General features: G+C 45.7%; 1 protein-coding gene across 2 annotated transcripts in view; it reads right to left on the bottom strand.

Moving 5' to 3' along the window:
• Positions 1–243: 243 nt before the first annotated feature.
• The window catches only part of dlg5a (discs, large homolog 5a), a 32,665-nt gene continuing 12,148 nt past the window's right edge, over positions 244–20,760 (bottom strand). Inside the window, exons 5-33 of one of the 2 annotated variants that reach the window (XM_079168914.1) lie at positions 20,557–20,740; positions 19,359–19,618; positions 18,794–19,106; positions 17,945–18,175; positions 17,446–17,630; positions 17,195–17,320; positions 16,188–16,320; positions 15,920–16,047; positions 15,657–15,832; positions 15,447–15,550; positions 14,033–14,125; positions 12,789–13,847; positions 12,118–12,238; positions 11,879–12,023; positions 11,405–11,538; positions 11,188–11,277; positions 10,525–10,693; positions 8,634–8,796; positions 7,815–7,948; positions 7,115–7,279; positions 6,795–6,978; positions 5,917–6,065; positions 5,062–5,232; positions 4,339–4,529; positions 4,109–4,252; positions 3,207–3,334; positions 2,894–3,003; positions 2,376–2,485; positions 244–2,273 (exon numbers count right to left, since the gene is read on the bottom strand). In XM_079168914.1, coding sequence (XP_079025040.1) covers positions 2,170–2,273; positions 2,376–2,485; positions 2,894–3,003; positions 3,207–3,334; positions 4,109–4,252; positions 4,339–4,529; positions 5,062–5,232; positions 5,917–6,065; positions 6,795–6,978; positions 7,115–7,279; positions 7,815–7,948; positions 8,634–8,796; positions 10,525–10,693; positions 11,188–11,277; positions 11,405–11,538; positions 11,879–12,023; positions 12,118–12,238; positions 12,789–13,847; positions 14,033–14,125; positions 15,447–15,550; positions 15,657–15,832; positions 15,920–16,047; positions 16,188–16,320; positions 17,195–17,320; positions 17,446–17,630; positions 17,945–18,175; positions 18,794–19,106; positions 19,359–19,618; positions 20,557–20,740 — 5,404 coding nt within the window. In that variant the 3' untranslated portion in view covers positions 244–2,169. The remainder of the gene's footprint in view (positions 2,274–2,375; positions 2,486–2,893; positions 3,004–3,206; positions 3,335–4,108; positions 4,253–4,338; positions 4,530–5,061; positions 5,233–5,916; positions 6,066–6,794; positions 6,979–7,114; positions 7,280–7,814; positions 7,949–8,633; positions 8,797–10,524; positions 10,694–11,187; positions 11,278–11,404; positions 11,539–11,878; positions 12,024–12,117; positions 12,239–12,788; positions 13,848–14,032; positions 14,126–15,446; positions 15,551–15,656; positions 15,833–15,919; positions 16,048–16,187; positions 16,321–17,194; positions 17,321–17,445; positions 17,631–17,944; positions 18,176–18,793; positions 19,107–19,358; positions 19,619–20,556; positions 20,741–20,760) is intronic. The other variant, XM_079168915.1, reaches the window with a different exon arrangement.

Raw genomic sequence — 20,760 nt, 5'->3', positions numbered from 1 at the left:
AACACTTCATAACACCGCCTGTCCATATAGTCTCCTAACATTAATCATGTAGTTCCTCTTAGTGAAATATCAATAGCCTACAAATAACATACTTACCAGCTCCTTACTGGTATTAAAATGTAGGTACAGCAGGACGAGGGAGTAACGATTGGGAACAATTGGGAATATAGCTTACAGTCAGTCTGTATACTGTAAAATGTCACTCAACAGGGTGTGGGAGAAATAAATCAGAATTAGTCCGTATTGTGATAGAGAAAATGAGTTTTATTCTCATGTTAATGTCTCAACATACAAATCACATTCTTTTTAATAAAAGAAAAGTTCATCAGTACCTGGCATCTACAGTAGACTCTTTCTAAAAATACAACAATTTCACGTTGCATCCCGCTCTCGCTCTACCATATGCTATCTACTCAGAAAAATAGTAACATTACAGTTGGCTTCTGCTTACTCTTTCAGCCCAATCCTTTGAAAAACTGTGCAAGAATAGATCCCTTTTTAATAATTCAAATAAGAAGTGATCCTTTTTTTTTCCAATTAAGAATAAAAGGCCATCAATGAAATGTAAGGAACTGATGTGACAGATAAAAACGTGAATTAGTTACAGAAGAAATTATAGTACCTATTCGTAGTCTACTGGAAACCAACAGTTATGTTTAAGGTTAACAGATAAACAAGTGCAAAACAGAAATATAAGGATAAAGTTGCCTTAGTGGATTTTGGCACAATAAGATACAGGATATGGTTTTGAGGAAGGGCAGAATATTTGTTGCCTCCTGAATAAAAAATACAATTAAATAACAATGAAAAGTCACTAACATTTAAACAGATCAGAGGAAAATCCTTTAAGATATTACCCTGCACATTTTGCTTCATAGTGTCTCTTTTAATGAGTACATCGACAAGTGACTGATAACCAACCACAAAAAACAAAAATAAATTCTTTAAAAAACATGCTAATACCTGCTAAGACATGACTTGACCGCCAGACGTTCCTAGGCGTATGAACTAGTAAAAATACATGTAATATATATTTATATATATTTGTTTCTTTTTTTTCCAGATGTATCTGCATACTGTATATGTTATACTCTATATTGTTGTTAAATATATGTTAAAGAGATAGAATGATAGTTACACAGTGGTCTGTCTAGCCCTGGAGTGCATTCTGAGGAGTTAACCCGTTGGCCGCCGCTTTGGCCTATAACCTCACCATTGTCACGCGCTCTACGCTGTACTGGTCTAAAATCAGCCCCTAAAATCATCTAGTCTGCCACGGGTGTGAAATGATGCATTGAATGTGGAAGAGAAACTTTCAAAAGCCCTCTTTAATGTTCTGGCTACGTGACCAGGGGATGGTTTCAGATCAGTGTTGTTCTCCAAAGGCACTTCCGAAAAGGCCCATTAAACTGTCCGCACACCCAGCTGCTTAGAAACACAATGCATAGAGCAAACATCGGTGTGTTTTTTTTTGAGTTTTCATGGCCGTCACCGCTGGCAGTCAGGTTCAGTGAGACCACGGCTACATACTTCAGGGAGGAGGTTTGATGCTTTTGCACTTTTGTGATGAAACACCGCGAGGAATGTGATGTCTGATCCTGGCATTCCATTTCTATAGCGTCGTATTCATTCGAGCAAACAACCATGATTCAACTTAAATTGTCATTACAATTCTCTCTCTCTCTCACACACACACACACGCACACACACACAATTTGTTGTCAGTCGTCATCAAAATGGGTGCATAATTGTAGGGAAACCATAAATGTCATTTGGTACATGGGAGGGTCAGGGGCTGGCTGAACTTCATTAGTGTCGAGGTTTGTGTACACAGGGGGGGGGGGGGGACACACGCATTCAAGCAAATATTGAACACCAATAGTCAGACTCGTCTTTTGACTGTAAACGGACGCCTATAATGCAGCATTACAAATACACCACCAGAAACCCTTAGGGAAGACGGACTGAACTTTTAACGTCGAGATCCAGTGCTACTAACCCGCTCCGGAGCACACTATAAACCAAGACAAAGACAAAATAAAAAAATATCAATAATTTACATAACTAGCTCACTGTAGTGTACCTATTGGTATAGTGTGAAAGGGTTAATTAGTGTTTGGGGGAATGGAGATGAAAGCCGCCGCTTGCTGTAGTGGCAGCTGGTTTCCTCTAGGGGCAGCCGAGTGGAGTCCACAGGACTTTACTTTGTTCTTGATCAACTATAGTGATGATCTGAGTGCAAATGTAAGGGAGGGTGCCGCCTTGGACAATACCTGAAAACAAAGGGAACATTTATTACAGCGCAAATAAAGTCTGACACACATAATAGGCATATTTTGTTTGTGGTCCGTGTCGTTTTTCGATTGTATACGAACCTGTGAAGAACTTGCTGTACTCTTGCTCTATCTTCTGCGCACTTTCAAATTGCTCCTTGGAATGTTTTTGAGATACTTTGTCCCGCAGATAAACCGGATCTTTCTGCTCTCTGTGAAAAAAAAAAAAAAATCGGAATAGTCATTAGAGCATTTAAGGTATGAATCCAAAACCAATGAACTCTTATGTTCCTCTAATTTGGATTGTGTCTAATTAAGCTTTCAATCATACAATGTCTGATGAATCCTGGCAAGACATACATAAAATACAACAAATACGAAGTGAAGGAGGGATACAAACCCTTGCACTTTATTTTGAAAAGAAAGAACAGCTGTTTGGGATTATGTTTGAGTTTGTGGTGGGATGGAGTGCTTTGACAGACGCGCCAAAGGGTTCATGGTGGGATGGAGAGTGTGAAGGCTTATCCTGCTCCATCCACTCATCCATCACACACACACACACACACAGGGTGGGGGTGTCACCCGGACAGTGCATGTGGTTTCAAAGAAATGCTACTTACTTGATCTGCTTTGCGTTTTTGTAGCGGACGAAGACAACAATTGGATAAATGTGAACGCTGTGGAGCCTTTCGATGGCGTGCGGGGCAATGTCGAGCAAGCAGTGACAGCCCTGCATCAGAAAGAAGAAAGAAAACACGACCAACAACTTCAGCTCTCCGTTTCAAAAGGCTTGACAACAATTGACACTCGCCGTTATGAGCAGGAATTTTTAAGATTAAAGCGCTGTGATAGCGATATCTTATCTTGAGCAGAGATTAAAGACAAATGAAATCTACTTCATCTTTCCTGAGAAAGAAAAGCACTGGCTAATACCTTATCGGTTATTTCCTTTATAGAAGCAACAGTGGTCACATCAAAATGGCCACTCCTGCGCTTGTAGTCAATGAAGAGGCAGTCTTTGACGCCCCGCTCGATGGCTTGCTGGGATGCCTTCATCACCTCTGAAGACATGACAGAAAGAGTTCATATGAAATCACATGATGCAAATGACATTTTTACCAACTGCTGTACAGGGTTTGCATTGCACAGGTTACCTAGATGAACAAAACCAACGGGATTTTTCTATTGGATTTTGGATTATTTCAGAAAATAAAAACTCTGTGGCTAACAACAGTTGAAAATACAAGTGTTGTTCAGAAATCTTCACAAATGAACATCGCTTTTATGATTTTTGAAGCTTGAATACAGTCGCAAAAAGCTAATGCTGACTAGTCAGCCTGATGTTTAATGTCCCCAACAAACTCTGTAATCTCATTTAGCCACAACCTTTTTTAAGAAAAATAAAATACGTCAGTAAATACCCCACTCTTGAATTTGAGTCGATTCTTTTACGTCGTAGAACAACAGTTCAAATCTCTTAAGCTTGTGTTAACCACGGACGTTATTCTAGGCATCTAACCAAAAAAAAATACCTGGTTTCAAAAGGGAGTTTAGACGAGCCGAACCATGTAGTGGAAATGAGGCAGAAGACTAAGCTTTCCATGTTGGCATTTCACGAGCATGCTGTGACATAACTCCCCCCCCCCCACCCCACCCCACCTCCTCATACTCCCGCTGCCCCTGGCGATCGAAAAGCCTATCGGCGATCTCAAGTGACCACGATCGGACGCTATATATATATATATATATATATATATATATATATATATATATATATATATATATATTCCCCCTGATTTGTAGGACTGACACACATCTGGATCAGGTGAACTCACCCAGTACACATCTGCAGAACTTCCCAGGAGACTCTTTGACCAGCATCTCCTTGACGGCGTCAGTGAGCGGCCCAATGATGAGCACCGGCCGGGGAGAGGTGCACTCCACCTTCTGGACCCGCTGGTATGCCAGGCTCACACAGTCTGACACAAAGAACACGCAGATCAATCAAATATCCATTTTGGAGAGGATTCACATGATGCCATTTTGATTAAACATTTCCTCTCACCATCAAGGAAAGGGATGGAGTCTGTGCTGATGGCGTCCAGAGCCACCATTTCTTTGCTGTCTTTGGAGCTGCTGCGTTTGTGTTTCTGTTTCCTCCTGAAGAAGGATCTGCGGGCCGCTGCAGAGAGAGTCTTACCGGAGTCCTCCTTCATTTCTGTCACACTGTGTCTGCGATAAAACTCTTGGTCCATCCTACACCACAAACACACACACACACATACACACACACACAGATTTAATTGGAGGATCCACAGCTGTGTATGCATCAGTGTAGAAAAGTAGGTCTTTTAAAAAACACAACATTTTCACTTGTGAGGATTGTCTTAGTTTGTTGTTGGAGGTTGGAGCAAAAGTTTAGTTTCGGCATTTAGTTCTGCGAGTAAAGGTTGGTTGAACAGAATAATACATCTTTATTGATTTCAGCATTTGTTTAGAATTTATTGTTATTGATTACTGGCCCTTCAGGCACAGTCTGAGAACAACCACATAAAAAAAAGGAAATGTTTTGTAACATCAATGCATGTTTCCAGAGACACTTAATAAGAGGACAACACGACCTTGCAGTAAGTACAAAAGGGCAGTCTAAAACATATGGAGGAGAAGCCACGTTACATACGATTCCTATATTGCAGCAGTATGGCACAGCTTGTTGTGACAGCTGTTACAAACTGTCCTCAAGCTCAAAAATGGACGTGTGTAAGCGTGCGTTGCATTCTCCACCCACATGTACTTGCTGGGGATCTGCCCCCTCTGGATCTGCTGTGCGTTCTCATCTAGCTGCCAGGCAATCCACGTCCCAAAGCTGCCCTTTGGTAAAGACTCATCCACGTACAGGATGTCATCCTTCTTAAAACTGAGGTCCCCCTCGGCCTCCCCCACGCGGTCGTAAAGTGCTCTGGTGAGAGGGAGAGACAAAGACAGATGGGGAGTTATGACGAGTAGGGCAGAAAGAGGGAGCGGAAGTTGATGAAGTGAGAGAGCAGGTGAGGTACCAGACAAGAAAAGCTGTGAAGGGTGAGAAAAGATTAGAGAACGTTCATTTACTGACAATGTAGGCCTTGCTCGCCCTCTTGTTGGAGCCTCAAAAGTCATTAACGAGCAGCCTGTGACAGCCAGGCAGGCCGAGTGCATTTACTGCGGATGACATCACAAGCCCACTTGCCTATATGACAAGTGACTGCGGCAGCTGAGGCAACATGCCCCGACAGACACCCAACAACAAAACGTGACTATTTTAGAGCTTCACTTTCCATTCATGTGCAGAGTGTTTCCTAAAGGCCGAGAAAACACAGAGCACTGAAACGGAAGAGGTGTTGGGTCTGCTGCGTAGGGAGTACAGAGATTGGATAACCTAAATTTGTGGTCTGATTCGCAGCATTGCAGTCACTCTGTGGATCTGGGATAATTGGTTAGATGAGAAAGATTCCAACTTGTCCAAGGGGCGCTCCAGTGGTGGTTCTATATATAGTAACATGGACAGAGATGAGGCTGCTGGGGGAAGTTAGTGTGGTCTTTATACAGAGCGGTTACAAATAAACGCCCGACAATGATCTGTGTGATGGGTCATATATGTATGCACCTAATATAAAAGCCATCTCCTGGAACGTCCTTGAGCGTGCTGAAGTCATCTGGCCGATGCTGAACCTTAAATGTGACCGTCTCCGCAGGCTTCAGCATCTCGACGTACACCTCCTCTGCCGTCTTATTCTTCATATTCACCGAGTTGTACTGAAAGACAAGAGGTGAGGAGAATGGGGGGGGGGGGGAAGGGAAAGTGAACTTTACATCATGAAATATGAGACAAACTCAGGCTGAGGAGGAGAGAAATTTGGGGATTGTCTGCACTCCACTAGTAAACAGCTACATTTTCCTCCAAACTGAAATGTCGCAGTATTGATTCGTGCCGTGGATGGGGGAAGAAAACAAAAAAAGATGGACGAAGGACAGGCTGATGCTGTGCAGCCTAATGACAAAGCTGCATTGCAATTTCGGATAGCAAAGCCCTTTGTGGCCGAGAGCTAAGTGGGAGCATGCCACATGAATTGTCTGTTATGAGTTTGCGGTGTTTCGGATGGATCACCAACGAAGAGTGAGAGAGAAAACGCAGACGAGGAGAAGATCAATCAGGAACAAAGACGGGCAGGAAAATAGAAATGCCAGCGGCGTCTGGCAGCGCTCGAGTCCACAGTAACAAAAGCACACAAAGCTTTGCAACGCCTTATTAGAGGAGTTTAGCTTTGAGATCACTTCAAATACCCGATATTACACCTACAACTCTACTGAAAATAAAACTCCCACTTAAAAAGATCTGACAGAATAAAAAGTACTCAAGTTATTGTAAATATGACAAAAACATATTGGCCACTTGCTAAGGTGTTAGGGAACGATGTGCATTATGAAATTCTTAGGCAACATGCATGCGTGTTTGAGTGAAAGCAGAGGTGCACGAGTCCACACCTCCTGAATGAGGTCCCCAGGAAGCAGACCATCAGGGCCTCTGGCAGGACTGTCCTCATCCAGGCTCTCTATGTAGACGCCCCGCAGGTTCCCACCGCAGAGTGTGATTCCCACCTCCACCCCAGGCCTGCGCACCGTCACAAGGCGTGGCTCACCCACCATCCTGCTGCCCCCAGACGGCATTCTAAGAGGACAAGTGGTCATTGAGACAGTTACCAGAGTGTAATGGTGTGGCATGGAGCAAGTATTTCTTTTGACATCCTACACACAGTTATGGTGGGGTTGATTTATCTTCTATCATTGTTTGTGTAGAGGTTTACCTGATGAAATTGTGGGGACTGGTAGTGGGTGTGGTCTGCTTGGAGGAAGGAGTGAGCGTGCCCTCGTCCTGTTCGCTGAGCGTATCGATGGTGGAGTGATTGTCGGGGGTGGCGGCTCCGCTCCCCTGGGGAGTCGACTGAGTGCTGACCGGCTCCAGACGGGAGCTGCACCGAAAGTCAAAAACAGGAAAGGTTTGACTCCATCAGTAAAATAACATTGTGAAAGGCCTCGAGTACTTTACTTTACAGTAGAGGTCAATTAAAAGCAGTGTCACCATTACATACTTAAGACAGGTTCATACCGTATTATGGTCACAATAACCAAATAAATAAAATCAAACAATATCGGTTGGACTCAATCGTAAATACTGTAAATATTTAAAGATGCAGAGCTACATAGTTAATTACATCTTTATACACATGCGTGAACATCTGCTGTTTCAGAGATTCCTTTTGTGTTCATTCAGCTAAAAAGAAAAGTGTGAATGCAATTAAAACGTATCATCTCGAAAAAAAGATAAACTACAAATTTATTTAGAGAACTCCTGGCCATACAACACAGATACAACACAGTATACATATCTCTTCGAGATGTCTTGCTTCAACTGAAACGGCTTCGGGAAGTACCCGGGGCAGCACACTTAGGGCTCAACCCCACCCTGAACATCTACACACAGTTCTACAGGAAACATCATGTTACCTCGAGCGAGAGTGGTTGCCCAGCTGGTACATGTGTGGGTTGTACTGGGCCATAATGGTGATGGTGTCACACTGCTGGCCGATGATGAGACGAGCTTGCTGCTCCGTGGCGTTCCGCAAGTTGATGCCATTAAACTAATAAAAAGGAAGAACAGTGTGAGCTAAAAGAACATAGTGATATGAACACAGTATGTGCTCAGTCCATTAAGGGTTTTATGTCATTAGTAGGACTTGGTGGAGAAAATACCCACGAGAGAATTGACAGGGGATTAGTTTTACTAAGTTTTAAAAAGAGTGCATACTCTAAAAGAGATCAGGCAGCCATTATTCACATTGCAACACATGACTCCTACTTGCAATTTAGAAGCAATTATGCTTAGTGGTGTAGTTTGTTTTAATTATATGATGCACCTCGGCCATTCACAACACATCATGATTAAAAGGGTCCACTACGTGATGTGATAGTGAAGCACATCAAAACTACATAAGACAGATGGGATGTTTTGGTGGGATAAATTCACTTCAAAAACATTCCTACGCATTTTTCTTTCTTGTGCAGCTATTTTTAAATGTAGGGAAAACACCCTTTCGGAAAATACATTTCAGCAAGTATTAAAATACTGGGAACCGTGACCGTGGGAAAAGCTATGGTCTGTGTATTCCACTGAGCAAAATGACTGAGCCTTTGAAGCAAACACATATTAGCAGTATTATACTGCTGCTCTATTATTAGGCTCCTTGACAGGCATCCAGCAATGCATTTTTAATTATGCTGCTCGAGGCTGTAACCTTTTACTCGCATACAGTAGGTTGTTCATACCTCCAGTAATTGGTCTCCATACTCCAATCCTGCCTGGTGGGCGATGCTACCTCCAGTAACTTTAGAGACAAAGATCCCTCCGTTCTCCCCACTGACGATGGAGATGCCCAGAGGCTCCGCGCCTTTGTGCACAATGACGTTACGTGGCTCCTCCAAGTATGGCCTGGTGGGGAAGAGTAAAGTGCATAAATGAACAGCATCCCAGAAACGGAGCAGAACGGAGCAAGCTGAGAGGGTGAGGTGACGTCACAGTTGGACGGACCAATTTATTTACAGCTCTGGAGAGAGAGAGTGGCTACCTAGGCTTTCTCAACATAGAATCATACCTGGTCCAAATTATAAAACACATCAATAGACTGATTCGTGTTTAAAGAATGTTTGATTCTGAGCTTACATCACCCTCCAGGCCTCTAAAATTGATCTCTCCAGAGCGCCACTTTACGTCTGGCTTACAGGAGAACCTGGACAGGTTTAGAGAACAGAGACAATGTGTGCAACGTCATAATAGCACAAGCAACTGAAATCCCTTGACATGAAGGGGATTTGCATGAACTTGCGTGTCTTCATAACAAGTTGGCTTTGGACATGGCATACAATTCCATGAAGGCAGATAAGAGGAATGGATTAGCAGCCAGAGACGGGGGTAAACATAGTGGTGGTGTACAAACAAGACCATATCCCGGAAGCTCCGGGCTGAATAATAATACCATTGCATAACATACATACTGCGGACTCAAAGGGTGACTTGGCTGACGGCAAAAATACAAACATGCATGTTGACCATGTCGTCGTCATGGTATGGACACTGCATGCAATATCTGAGATTGAAGTGGGTTTTTTTCCGACATGGAGGAAGACAAGTGCAGACATATTAACATAACACTGAAGCTTTGAAGTTCAGCGAGTGAAGCTAATCAGGTCTATTTTAGTGGTTTCCTAAGGCACTAATATTGTGGCATGCAAAAACTAGCAATTCTTTAATTAAACCGCGCTCTGGTGGAGTGAAAAAAAAAAGACACATTTCTTCTTTTGCCTTCTGGACAGTGAGACTATTCTGCTCCTCTGTATTATCTACCCAGCTGCACTGAAGCATGGGAACGACATGAACTTGGGAGAAGGATGGGGGGGGGGGGGGGGGCATTCCCTTGTTTGTAGCACTGTGAGGGAGAACGAACCTGAGGCTCCTGAGAGAGGAGAACCTCGGCCTTGCAGCCAGAGGAATCCTGAGAAAAGATCGGTTACGGTAAAGAGATCTGGAAGCGGAAGGTTGCAGAGAGGCGGGAGGAAGATAAAGAGCAGAATGGGAGGACAGATATCACACAGAGACAGTAACAGTGTAAAAGGACAGAGGCGTCGGCGATACAAAAACGGGACAGAAATGTTGGAGGAAGACAAAAAAAATCAAATCCCAACACAGTGGCAGATCACCGCTTCCTCCGTAGAAACAGCAAGGAGGTATCCACGGAAATTATTACGAGTTTTAATAGGATTTCAATCTGAATTTCAATGAGGGATTGCACAACTCTGACCAGGATAGACCTGTTGCCTGGCAACGCCTTTTGAAATAGCCTAAGAGGATCCCTAAAGGCAGACGTAGGCCATACGATACCGGCTTCTGAAGTGATCCTTATAATCATACTCTCCATCATTCACCCAACATCTACGCCATTTGTAGAGCTATTTGCTCCGTTTCCCAGTCCAATAACGCACCGATCAACGTGACACCAATGACAAACATCCGATTAATATTCTGCAGTCTTCCGTGACGGGCAACTTCCAATTTTCAGTTAGCAGCTTCACACTAGTGCGGACATGTCATCCAACTAGGCTGTTAATTAAAAAGCAGTATTTCAGAAATTATTTTTTTTTTCTCCACTCGTTTTTATCCTACCTGTCTTTCCTGCGCTCCCCTATTGGCAAGGGGCTGACTGAGATCCGAGGTAAAGTGGAAATGGAGCCTTGCGATTGGCTGCTGGCAAACGAGGAAGTCTCCAGATTGAGAGGCGATTGAGGAGGCGTGATGAGACTGGGGCTGCTACACTCGGAGTGCGAGAGGGAGCCTAGATTTAGGAGAGGAGGAGCAGAAAGAGACAGAATAAGGGTGTGCGTAGTCTGAATACACGTCTAGAATACACACTGAATTCTCATAACAATCCAAACCATTTGTGATATATAGAGCTTTTGTAAAAGAACGGTTAACACTTTATCTCACACATTCAAAAATCTCTTGACACTTTGACAAGGACATTGCAAACAGCTCTTGAATTGCCTGGAGACTATTTACACCTGAACCTTATCCGACCACTCAGGATGCAAATTGACGAGAGGAGATAAAAGTGTCCTAATCTGGTGGCAACCACAGGCTAAAGACATGTTGACAAACTGCTTACACTGATGACCAGAACTGGCAAATTCAGGTGTTTCAATGTGATCTCCACATGGAGGATGACATTTAAGTTGTTTGTTCTGTCGGTGCTGTAAAACCTCAATTTAAAACTTTATAGGGCATTGATCTTAGATGTATAGCTGCTGCTGTGCATAGTGAGTGCAGTACCTCTGTCTGACCCCAGCATGGAGCGGGGGTAGCGGGGAGTGGAGGGGATTTTGATCCTCTCTGTGCGGTACTGGACATTATTGGAAGAACCTGACAGAGGGATGAGATGATACAGGAATGAATGTTATGACGTAATATCCAAAAAGAGAAAAGGGCACCGAGTCTGTGACCTTTACGCGTGTGTGTGTGTGTCTGCGTGCATGAGTGTCAGACTGACCGAGTCGTGAGCTGGAGGGCAGTGAGTTTGTACCGTGTGAAGCTCTGCTGCTGCGTGACGATGATGATTCAGGGTAGTCAATCGTGCGCTTCTGCTGGCTCAGGTCCAGGCTCAGACGACCCTGGTGTTGTGGGCTACACACACACACACACACACACACACACACACACACACACACACACACACACACACACACACACACACACACACACACACACACACACACACACACACACACACACACACACACACACACAAAAAAAACAGCCTTAGGAAATGCTCATATAAATATGCATACAATGCTTATACAATTATTTGAAGCATGTTAAGTTAATTTAATTGATGGGCTGAGCTAAATCAATGCACAATGTTAAGGCAAACAGCAAAAAAATCTAAATACGTACTTTTGCTTTTAGGAAACAGTCTAATTAAGAAATATTAGTCATCGTAACGGTGAGTATGAAAAGGCAGTACCTGGTGTGGGTGTGCTGGTGACATATCTGGGAAGCGACGGATGGACAGTTGCTGGTATGAACGCGGTGACTGCGCACCGTGTACACTGGATTCCTCATCACGGCCGTCACAGCGGGGCAAGGAGACAGACCCCGGTGGGCTGAATCTGCACAGACACACCACCACGTTAGAGAGGGGGGGGGGGATTTGAATATGGTGACAGCATGCACATGTGTTTCTCTAAAAGTCTGAGAACTCACTCGGAGGTAGGGTGCCATTGTAGACAGTGGGAACGAAGCCGGCGCTGTGCCTGTGGGAGCGGCTGGGGGAGGAACGTAGCATGTCCCTGGGCTCTGGTGAATGCTCATCGTTAGAGTAGCTCTGTGATGAATGACAGAAACAAAACGGTTACCATTTTCCCTGCCGGGTAACAAAACACCATTATGTCGAGGGAGAAACCCTCTACCCTTTTGCTGGAGACAAGCACCATATGAGGAAAATGACAGCACGAACATCCCACTACAGTAAAATGAACATTTATCCCCACTGCTCTCTCCTGTGTGCTTCAGGCCCTGAAGAGGTAGCCAGGCATGGTTCTCTGAGCCCCAGGCACTGACTCAGCTCCTGGGCTGGGTAGACGTACTAGTGCAGAAGCATCAATCACTCCGACACGCTGCTTAAGAGGCAAGTCCCAGAGGCATAACTTTGACGGAGCTGTAAATTCTATTACAAAATGGATGCTTTGGCCCACTGGGATGATTTGAAATGTTGGTTTCATTTGGAATTCAAACACTTCTCAATGCATCATGTTTTCATCTCTGTATTAAAGAGGCTTTACAAACCGCCTTGAACTGGTGTAGGGATCACGCAAAAGGAAACAAATAAACCACATAAAGACTCTGGATCAATTTGTGAGGCTTACTGAACATACTTGGAAGGAGGGAAGAGTGATGGTCTGCGGGGTCATCCTCCGTCGAAGGGCTGGGGCAGATTTAGGGCGCGGCCTCTTCACCTCTGGCTCCTCCCCTCGGGTTCGGCCGATGTCCTCGTCGCACGACTTCCTCGAGGTCAGGACCTTGCCGTCCAAAAAATAGTGGTTTCCGTTCCTGTCCCTTTCTCGCTCGCTCCTCTCTCTGCTGTCTCCCGCTGCCATGGAGATGGCGGCCTCTCCCTTGCCGTCTGAGGTGATCGTGCAGTCGGAGGCAGAGCTGCTTTGATGTTTATGTTTGAACTTAAAGGAGTCACTGCGAGTGGGTGGGGTCGGAGGGGTCGGGGTGGATGAGGAGGAGAGGGACTCTGCCTTTAACGGCTGCGGGGAGTGGGAAGCGGCTGCGGCAGCGGCGGCCGCGGCAGCTACAGCAGCAATCTGATTGGCTGCCATGTACTCCATCTTAGAGGAAGGTGTTTCGGGGCGTTTGAAAGTGTCTGGGTCGAAGATGGACTTCCTCTGCTTGGGCGATTTGTAGATGGAGAGCTGTGCTGCCGCCATGACTGGACTGGTGTTATCTGGCGCAACCGACATACCTCCCACCATCATCTTGGGCCACGTGCCCCCACTGTGCTTCTTCTCCAGGGTCGTCTCCATTGTGATGCAGTCTGAGGCAGAGACGGGGTCAAAGGGCAAGGAGGAAGGCGCCTTCGTGTAGGTACAACACGCTTGGAAAGCACTGGGCCCATAGCGGCCAGTGCCCAGGTCAGAGGCCGGCCGAAGGCTAGTGGCGTGGAGGGAACCTGTGGAGAACGGCTTGCCGATGTCGCTGTACACCTCATCAGTTTCACCTCTGACCTTCCTCCTCTCCCCAGAGATGCTACTTGTGCTGGTGCTGCCGACATCCGGGCAGAAGATGTCGGTCTGTGTCGAGCTGTTGTGTTTGAGGTTGCGGCTGTTCCGGGAGTGAATCTCAGACAGGTGAATGCGCCCGTTGGACTTCTCCGACGACTCACGCAGACTTTCAAAGATGTTCTGGCCCGACGTGCTGTGAGGGAAGAACTGTGGGGAGGACAGACGTAGGAATGGTGTGATACACTGGCAAATTAATTGGAAACGCACACGATAATCCAATTCTCACAAAACACACAGTTGGAAGCTGTGAAACTGCTATGTAGGGCATGAAAAAGTAAAAAGATAGGGCTTGATTTTTGGCGAAGGTGAAGTAGAAAGAGAGTAGGGCCCACCTTCATGAGAGAGAGGCTAAGAGAGTCCCTGCAGCTCCTCAACAGAGCCTCACACTCTGTCACAGATTTGTTATCCAGAGCAATGCCGTTTATCTGGGGAGAAGAGAAAGACACTGGAAATAAGGACAGGTCCTTCAACACTAAAGCAATCTACGTCCGTCTTTATGATATTCCTCTGAGGTATGCGTGCGTGCGTGTGCGTGTGTGTGTGTGTGTGTGTGTGTGTGTGTGTGTGTGTGTGTGTGTGTGTGTGTGTGTGTGTGTGTGTGTGTGTGTGTGTGTGTGTGTGTGTGTGTGTGTGTGTGTGTGTGTGTTATAGGCAGCTTTATTAAAATAGATGCACATCTCCAAACACATACAGGTGACATATCTCCTGGCCCGGGGCCTGAGATGTGTCTCGATGCTGCAGTGAGGAAACCACAAGAAATCTAGGCCAGCACACTTCAGTCTGAAGAACCCTCACGCTGCAATCCGCACATTTCCATCACAATCGGCTCGACTTGAGAGGATTTTTTATTTAAAATGGTCAGAGATATCAAAGAGCAAAGTGGGTAATATATTATGGCTGAGATTTATAATGAAGTTCAGGAAAGAACTTTCTTTTTTTAACCTAGAACAAGTCGGATACATTTTATCGAGCACCTGAGAGCTCACCTTTGAGCCATGGAGTTCAGCTACCGGCATTTTCAACATCTCATGCATATTTCATCACAGATTCAACACTTTGGACCATTTTTCTTTTTTTTTTGCAATCAAGCATTTAATAAGTTATATACAAGCCGATACACTGATGTGATTCACATTCACGAGGGCATGATAAAATAGGATACTCTCCCACGATTAGGATCGCTTAACGCATCATCTGTACTTACCATTGCTAATTGTGGTTGCAGCTGAGCTATCATATCACGTCTCTGGCTCTATGGAGGAGACTGCTGCACTGCTGCACTAAATGGTGAGCAGAGATATCTAAGTGCTCTGGGATTTAAAAGGTGATGAATAGGTTTCACGCTTAAATTTAATATTATGTTAATCTTAAGAGGCAAGGTCACTTTTCAAAGATAAGAGATGCAGATGCATAGCTCCAGTTCTGCCACTTATCTTTTTCTCTTCCATTCCCTCTAGTGTGAGTATACTGCAGCCGTGTGTGTGTGAAGACAGCTCCACCTAGCCCTCCAGAGCAGAAAGTTTTTGAAGAAATAATCAAAGCGGGGAACTTTCTTCCTTCTACTTCACATACTCAACCTAATCCCACCTTATCTGGGCTTGGAGTGTGGATACTGCAATGGAACGAGGCCTGGATCAGAAAGCTAAAGCAACCGGTGGGAGCTGTAGTGTGGTAGATGTGGGGGAGAGGGAGAATAAAAAAATAAATAAAAGGGAGGATTTCAAAAAGGAGTTAGGTGAGACTTACAGCAATCAGTCTGTCTCCAACTGTGAGGGAACCTTCCCTGGCTGCTGGACTCCCCTGGACAAGTGCTGTCACAAATACGCCGCTCTCCAGACCAATACCACTGTCTGAGTCACAGAAGGGGAAATGGGGTGAAATAACAGTGAAGCATTAACAGCCACTAGGCGAAGCAACAAGACAAAGCAAGCTGAATAATTTAGCGCTCTAATATACCTTTGTGTCCCACGAGGTTGATGTGGATAGGAGTGACGAGCCTTCCTCCCAGGGACTTCCTTCTTCGTACCACCATGTTGATCAACCCGCCACCATTAAGGACAGCCTTCACCACCTGCTTCCTGTCCTTATTGGTCAGGTCCATGTCATTAATCTTCAACAACCAATCATTCACTCTGGAAACAAGAGGAGGGACTGTGAGGCATTTAATAAACGGCTAGTTCAGAAAGGGACACAGGATAGCTTCACGAGGTGGCTCATACCTTAACCTTCCATCTGCGATACTTCCTTTGTCCACCCTTGTAACAAATATTCCACAATCTCCTGGTAAATACGGATCATTTACCCCCTCAGCGATATCAAACCCAAGTGCCTTCAAATCCATGTCGTCCTGTAAAGGCAATAATATAAAATGTCAGTAAACTTATTTCAATTTCATCAAGTTTTGGCGGTCTTTGAAGCTCCATTGTCGTGAGACTGGCGTGTCACCAAATCCCTCACGCCGTAATAAGAGCCGAGCGCTGCTCCTACCCTGTCTTTCTCAAACTCCACCACCTCCGTCTCCCACTCCAGGGAGTCTGTGTCGATGGCCGAGTCGTGAGAACTGTGGGCCATTAGCTGACAGAACCGGGCCTCCTTCTCCAGCTGGCTCTCCATCTTCTCCCTTTACAGAGGACGACATCACACACACACACACACAAAGGTCAGTCACTTGAGGATGGATGGGCAGAGACAACACAAAGAAAGAGTCACACACAACCGGTCTGTATACTGTCAAATATTTTCCTAACCAAAAGCACAGTGTGCATGTTTCTGGGTGTAGAATCCAGAGAAGAGGGGTTTCATGCACAGGGAGGAAATAACACAACACAGAAATTTAGAAAGTATACATGTTTTGACCTTCTTTTTATGTGGAGTTGGCCTGAAACTTCTTTTCTGGTTTAGGGAATCAAATGTATATTTACTCATAAGAAAACAAAAAATAGAATGCACACAATGGCCAGCTGTCAGTAAGATATATGGTGTCCTACTGAGGCATGCCTGGAGGGTAGCTGTGACATTAAAACCCCAACCGTACATTGCTCTTTACCAAAGATAGAGAAAGAAACTCTCAAAGTCACAGCACACTGCATATGACTCAAAAATGGCTGTCATATTGAGTCTAGCCAGCAGAGGGAGCTTTTAGATGCAATATAAACACACTCATATGCAGGGTGATAGGGCCAGTGAGGATCCAAATGTGTGCGAGCTTGCCGGGATTACACTTTTAATCTGGGCATGTAGAAACACTGCCAGACAAACAACTGAGCTCCATGGCGCCTCCAAAGGCAGAATATCACAGTTTACTCCCTGCCTCACACTGAGTACAACAGCTTACAGGGACAAAGACACTTTGACACACACAAGTTGGCCGAGGAGAGACATTGTTGTTCCGTGGTCCCTCAAATGCAGGAGGATTTTCCTCGGATTGCTTGTACGAGTCTTCCCTTTAATTACCACCAAAACTGAGGCTTTCAGAACCATTTTGAAAGACTCACTTGAGTTCTTTGAGCTCTCGCAACGCATCGTTCTTCTGTTTCCTCATGTCATCCAGATTACGCAGGGCATCAGCCAGATCGCTGACTGCCCGGTCCCTCTCCCGCCGTAGGTTATCGCACAGAGTCCTGGGGAAGGAGAGGAAAGCCATGTGAGAATAAAAGGTCACCGTGTATTGGCAGGAGCAGGAGTTAGCCAGTGATTCTCTACGACATTATATACGAGTCTTTAACAAACCCATACGCAGACTGACCTTATGCTCTCCCTCTCCGCCACTATTTTGTCCCTCTCCTGAAAGGCCCAGTCCCGTCGACATTTGGCCACCTCGGCCTCCTGTGTGGCCTCCTTCAGTTCCTGGGACATGGCCTCATACTGTTTCCTCAGCATCTCGATCTCCTTATTGGTTCGTTCCATGTCCAGGGTGGCAGAGTCTTGTTTCTAAGAACACGAGTGCACAGGAATACAATTATTTCTAAAGTTGCAGCATCTTAGAATTAGCAGTGTCTGGTGTGAACTTTGTGAGTGTGACTTTCAAACAAACCACAGCTCATCTTACAGGTTTAAGTACATGCAGACGGACAGTTAAGAGGGCCATCTAGTGGGCACACAAAGGTGTGACATAAATCCACCGACGGGTCACTCCACTGACATACTGTAATCTACCAACTGACAGCTCCCTGGATGCACTAGGCTCTTCATCATGTGTCTGACCTTTGACTTTCTCCTGTCACTTCTAAGGTGCAGTTTGTTACCTGTCTGGCCTGATAGTACTCTCGGAGCAGCTGATCCCTTTGAACGATGGCCTCCGTCCTCTCTTTGCGGGCCACGTCCCTCTCCTCCCGGACCATCTCGATGTCCTTGCAGGCCTGGCTAAGCTCTTTCTGAGCCTCGGCCTTGTCCTTTACCTCGTGGCAGTACTTCTCCAGCAGCTCGTTCCTCTCGCAGATGGCCCTGTCGCGGTCCACCAGTGACGAGTTCAACTCCTGTGGGGGAACAAAGGGGGGGACAAAATGGAATGAAGGCATCTCAACACTGTTGCAGAGTGATCCAACACACATCTCTTTTGAAGAAATATTCTTCAAACAGCAGGCGGTGGAGCTGAACTATTTTTGTGCCGTGTCACTGAAAAGTAGATGCCTGTTCTCAGTCACTAACAGGTGCACTAAAAACCCGACAGCTTGATATTAAATTCTCACAGAGGAAATATTTCACCCAGTAACAGTCAGCAAGCCAGTAGGTCTCTTAGGGAAGCTGTGATTGATTGGTATATGCAATTTCTGAAAATAAATCCTCCTTGTTTCCAGTCTTTATGCTAAGCTAAGCTAAGCTAATTGGCTGCTGTCTCCAGCAACATATTTACTGTAGAGATATGACAGTGGTATCGATCCTCTCATTTAACTCGTGGCAAGAAAACGAACGTCCAAGTCTTTCATTCAACATGTCAACATTTTAGTAATCATGTCATTCATGAATTTCTGTTTGATCCCTTTGTTCTAAATATTTGATGATACATGAAGATTATTTTCTCATGCTCAGCCTCCATGCTGGCCTGATTTATAAAGTAAAGTTGTGTGTATTCGGTACATTGTGGAACCTGATACCTGTCTGAGTGCCTCCAACTCTTCACTGGCCACCACTCTCTCCGAGGAGGTGTTCTTCAGTCGGGCCTCGGCTGCCTCCAGCTCCGTCTGCAACTTGTCCAGCTCCTTGATCACCTGGTCCCGCTCACTCATGATGAGACGGTACTCGTTGAACACGGAGTCCCTCTCCTCCTTGAACTTCTCGCAGTCCTTGGCCGCCTTCAGCTGCAAGTTCTTGTAGCGCGTCACCTCCGACTGCAGGCGCTCCATCTCCCTCTGCAGCTCCTTGTTCTGAGCGGAGGACTTGTTCAGCTCCTGCTGCACTGAATCAAACCTGGGAGGGGGATAAGGGAGACGGTGAGCGTTTCAGTGAACAATTTTATGAGATGTTCATATGGAATTATGTGCTGGCTGCAGCTTGAGTGTAGCTCAGATCAGCGCTGGTTCTATGTGTGTGTACAGGTGCTGGGTCATCACCTCCACCACCTTATTTTTTACATCAACATATTTTCCCTGAAGTAGAACCGGTTCATTTCATCCCATGTGTTCTGTTCTCTGTATGTGTGCAGGTGACGAATGCTTTCACCTCCTTATTGAGGTGGAGTACTGTTGCTGGTAGTGCATGGCCGAGTCTCGCTGTTTGAGCAACGCGTCCAACTGTTTCTGCAGCCGTCGGTTCTCCTCCTCGGCCTGCTCCAGGCGGCTCAGGTCTGTGTTGTGGTTAGCCACCTTCTCGCTGTAGCGCTTGCTCAGGGCATCGTACTCCTTCTTTACGCCCTCCAGCTTGTCCACGGCTGTGTCGTACAGTTTGTTCAACACCTCTGATGAGCCCTTCTCTCTCATTACCTGGCGAGGACAACAAAAGCCACACGATAAGTCATTATAAAGCTACTTAAGTGTCCAAAATGTTGAGCCATCAGGTGAAATCTAACCAAGCCTGCATTTGCTGTGCCACACCTTAGCAGCAGATGGCATCAATGTGTAGGCAGGATTCTATTTTTCCCATTCAAGCAAATCCTGCCACAACAATTGCTTTTATTTATTGTGAATACATTTCAAGAACTGTATTCATACACATACTATAAACCAAATGGCTGGCCTTCAAAATTAACTGTTTTATGTGTAGTGTGTCCTTCAGAATGCATTATTCACTCTCTCCCTGAGGCTGTATGTGTCATTCCTGCAGGTCTTGCTGATATAGCCCTCCTGATTCCTGACAAAGCTGCTGTGACCCGAGGGCTGTGTTGACCTCGTCCACACAGCACACACTGCATATACACTGATCTTGTGGCTACGTGGTTCGGGTCGGCGTGCCCTTTGCCCAAGCCAGAGCCCTTTTCTTCTGCGCTTGCCCTTTTCAAAGTGCTCCGTATGCATTTCCCTCTGCTTGGCTGCCCTGTGCTCTTAACCACTGCAGTGCTCCCATGGGTGCTGTGTGAGACAGCACCGCATAGCAGTCCAATACGGGTCACAGCATCCTTGTGCCGTTTAGAACAAAGTACGAAAATATTGGTTGATGCTCCAGAATGTATGACCTCTAAATATAAAAGAGGCGAAAACCCTCCGCACTATTTTACAAATATGTGATGCTGGAGCAAAAGAAGAAACTTTTTTTTTGGTGAAAAAGCAGTCAATTGTGTATATTGGCTCGAGCATCTGTGCCGTATCAGTAAATCTCCAAAAGGCAATCCCTGCCCTCATAACATCTGGGCAGCTGCAGCACACACGTGTGCGTGTGCGTGTGTGTGTGTGGGTGTGTGTGTGTGTGTGTGAGCTGATTGTACCTGCTGTTGCTGCAGCCGGAGGTCTGCTAACTCTTTCTGGTCTTGACCGTGCAGTCGATTGAGTTCCTCGCAGTTCTGTTTTAGGTGGTTGTGCTCTCGGACAAGTTGTCCGTTGTCCCTCCGGAGTGTCTCCATCTCCTCCTTCAGCTGTGTCTGTTCGCCCAGGACGCGGCTGTGCAGCATGCTGGGGCGGGGACACACACA

This window comes from Pholis gunnellus (genome assembly GCF_910591455.1).
Source record: "Pholis gunnellus genome assembly, chromosome: 11".
Classification (NCBI taxonomy): Eukaryota; Metazoa; Chordata; class Actinopteri; order Perciformes; family Pholidae; genus Pholis; species Pholis gunnellus.
This window is presented reverse-complemented; position numbering and strand designations above follow the sequence as displayed.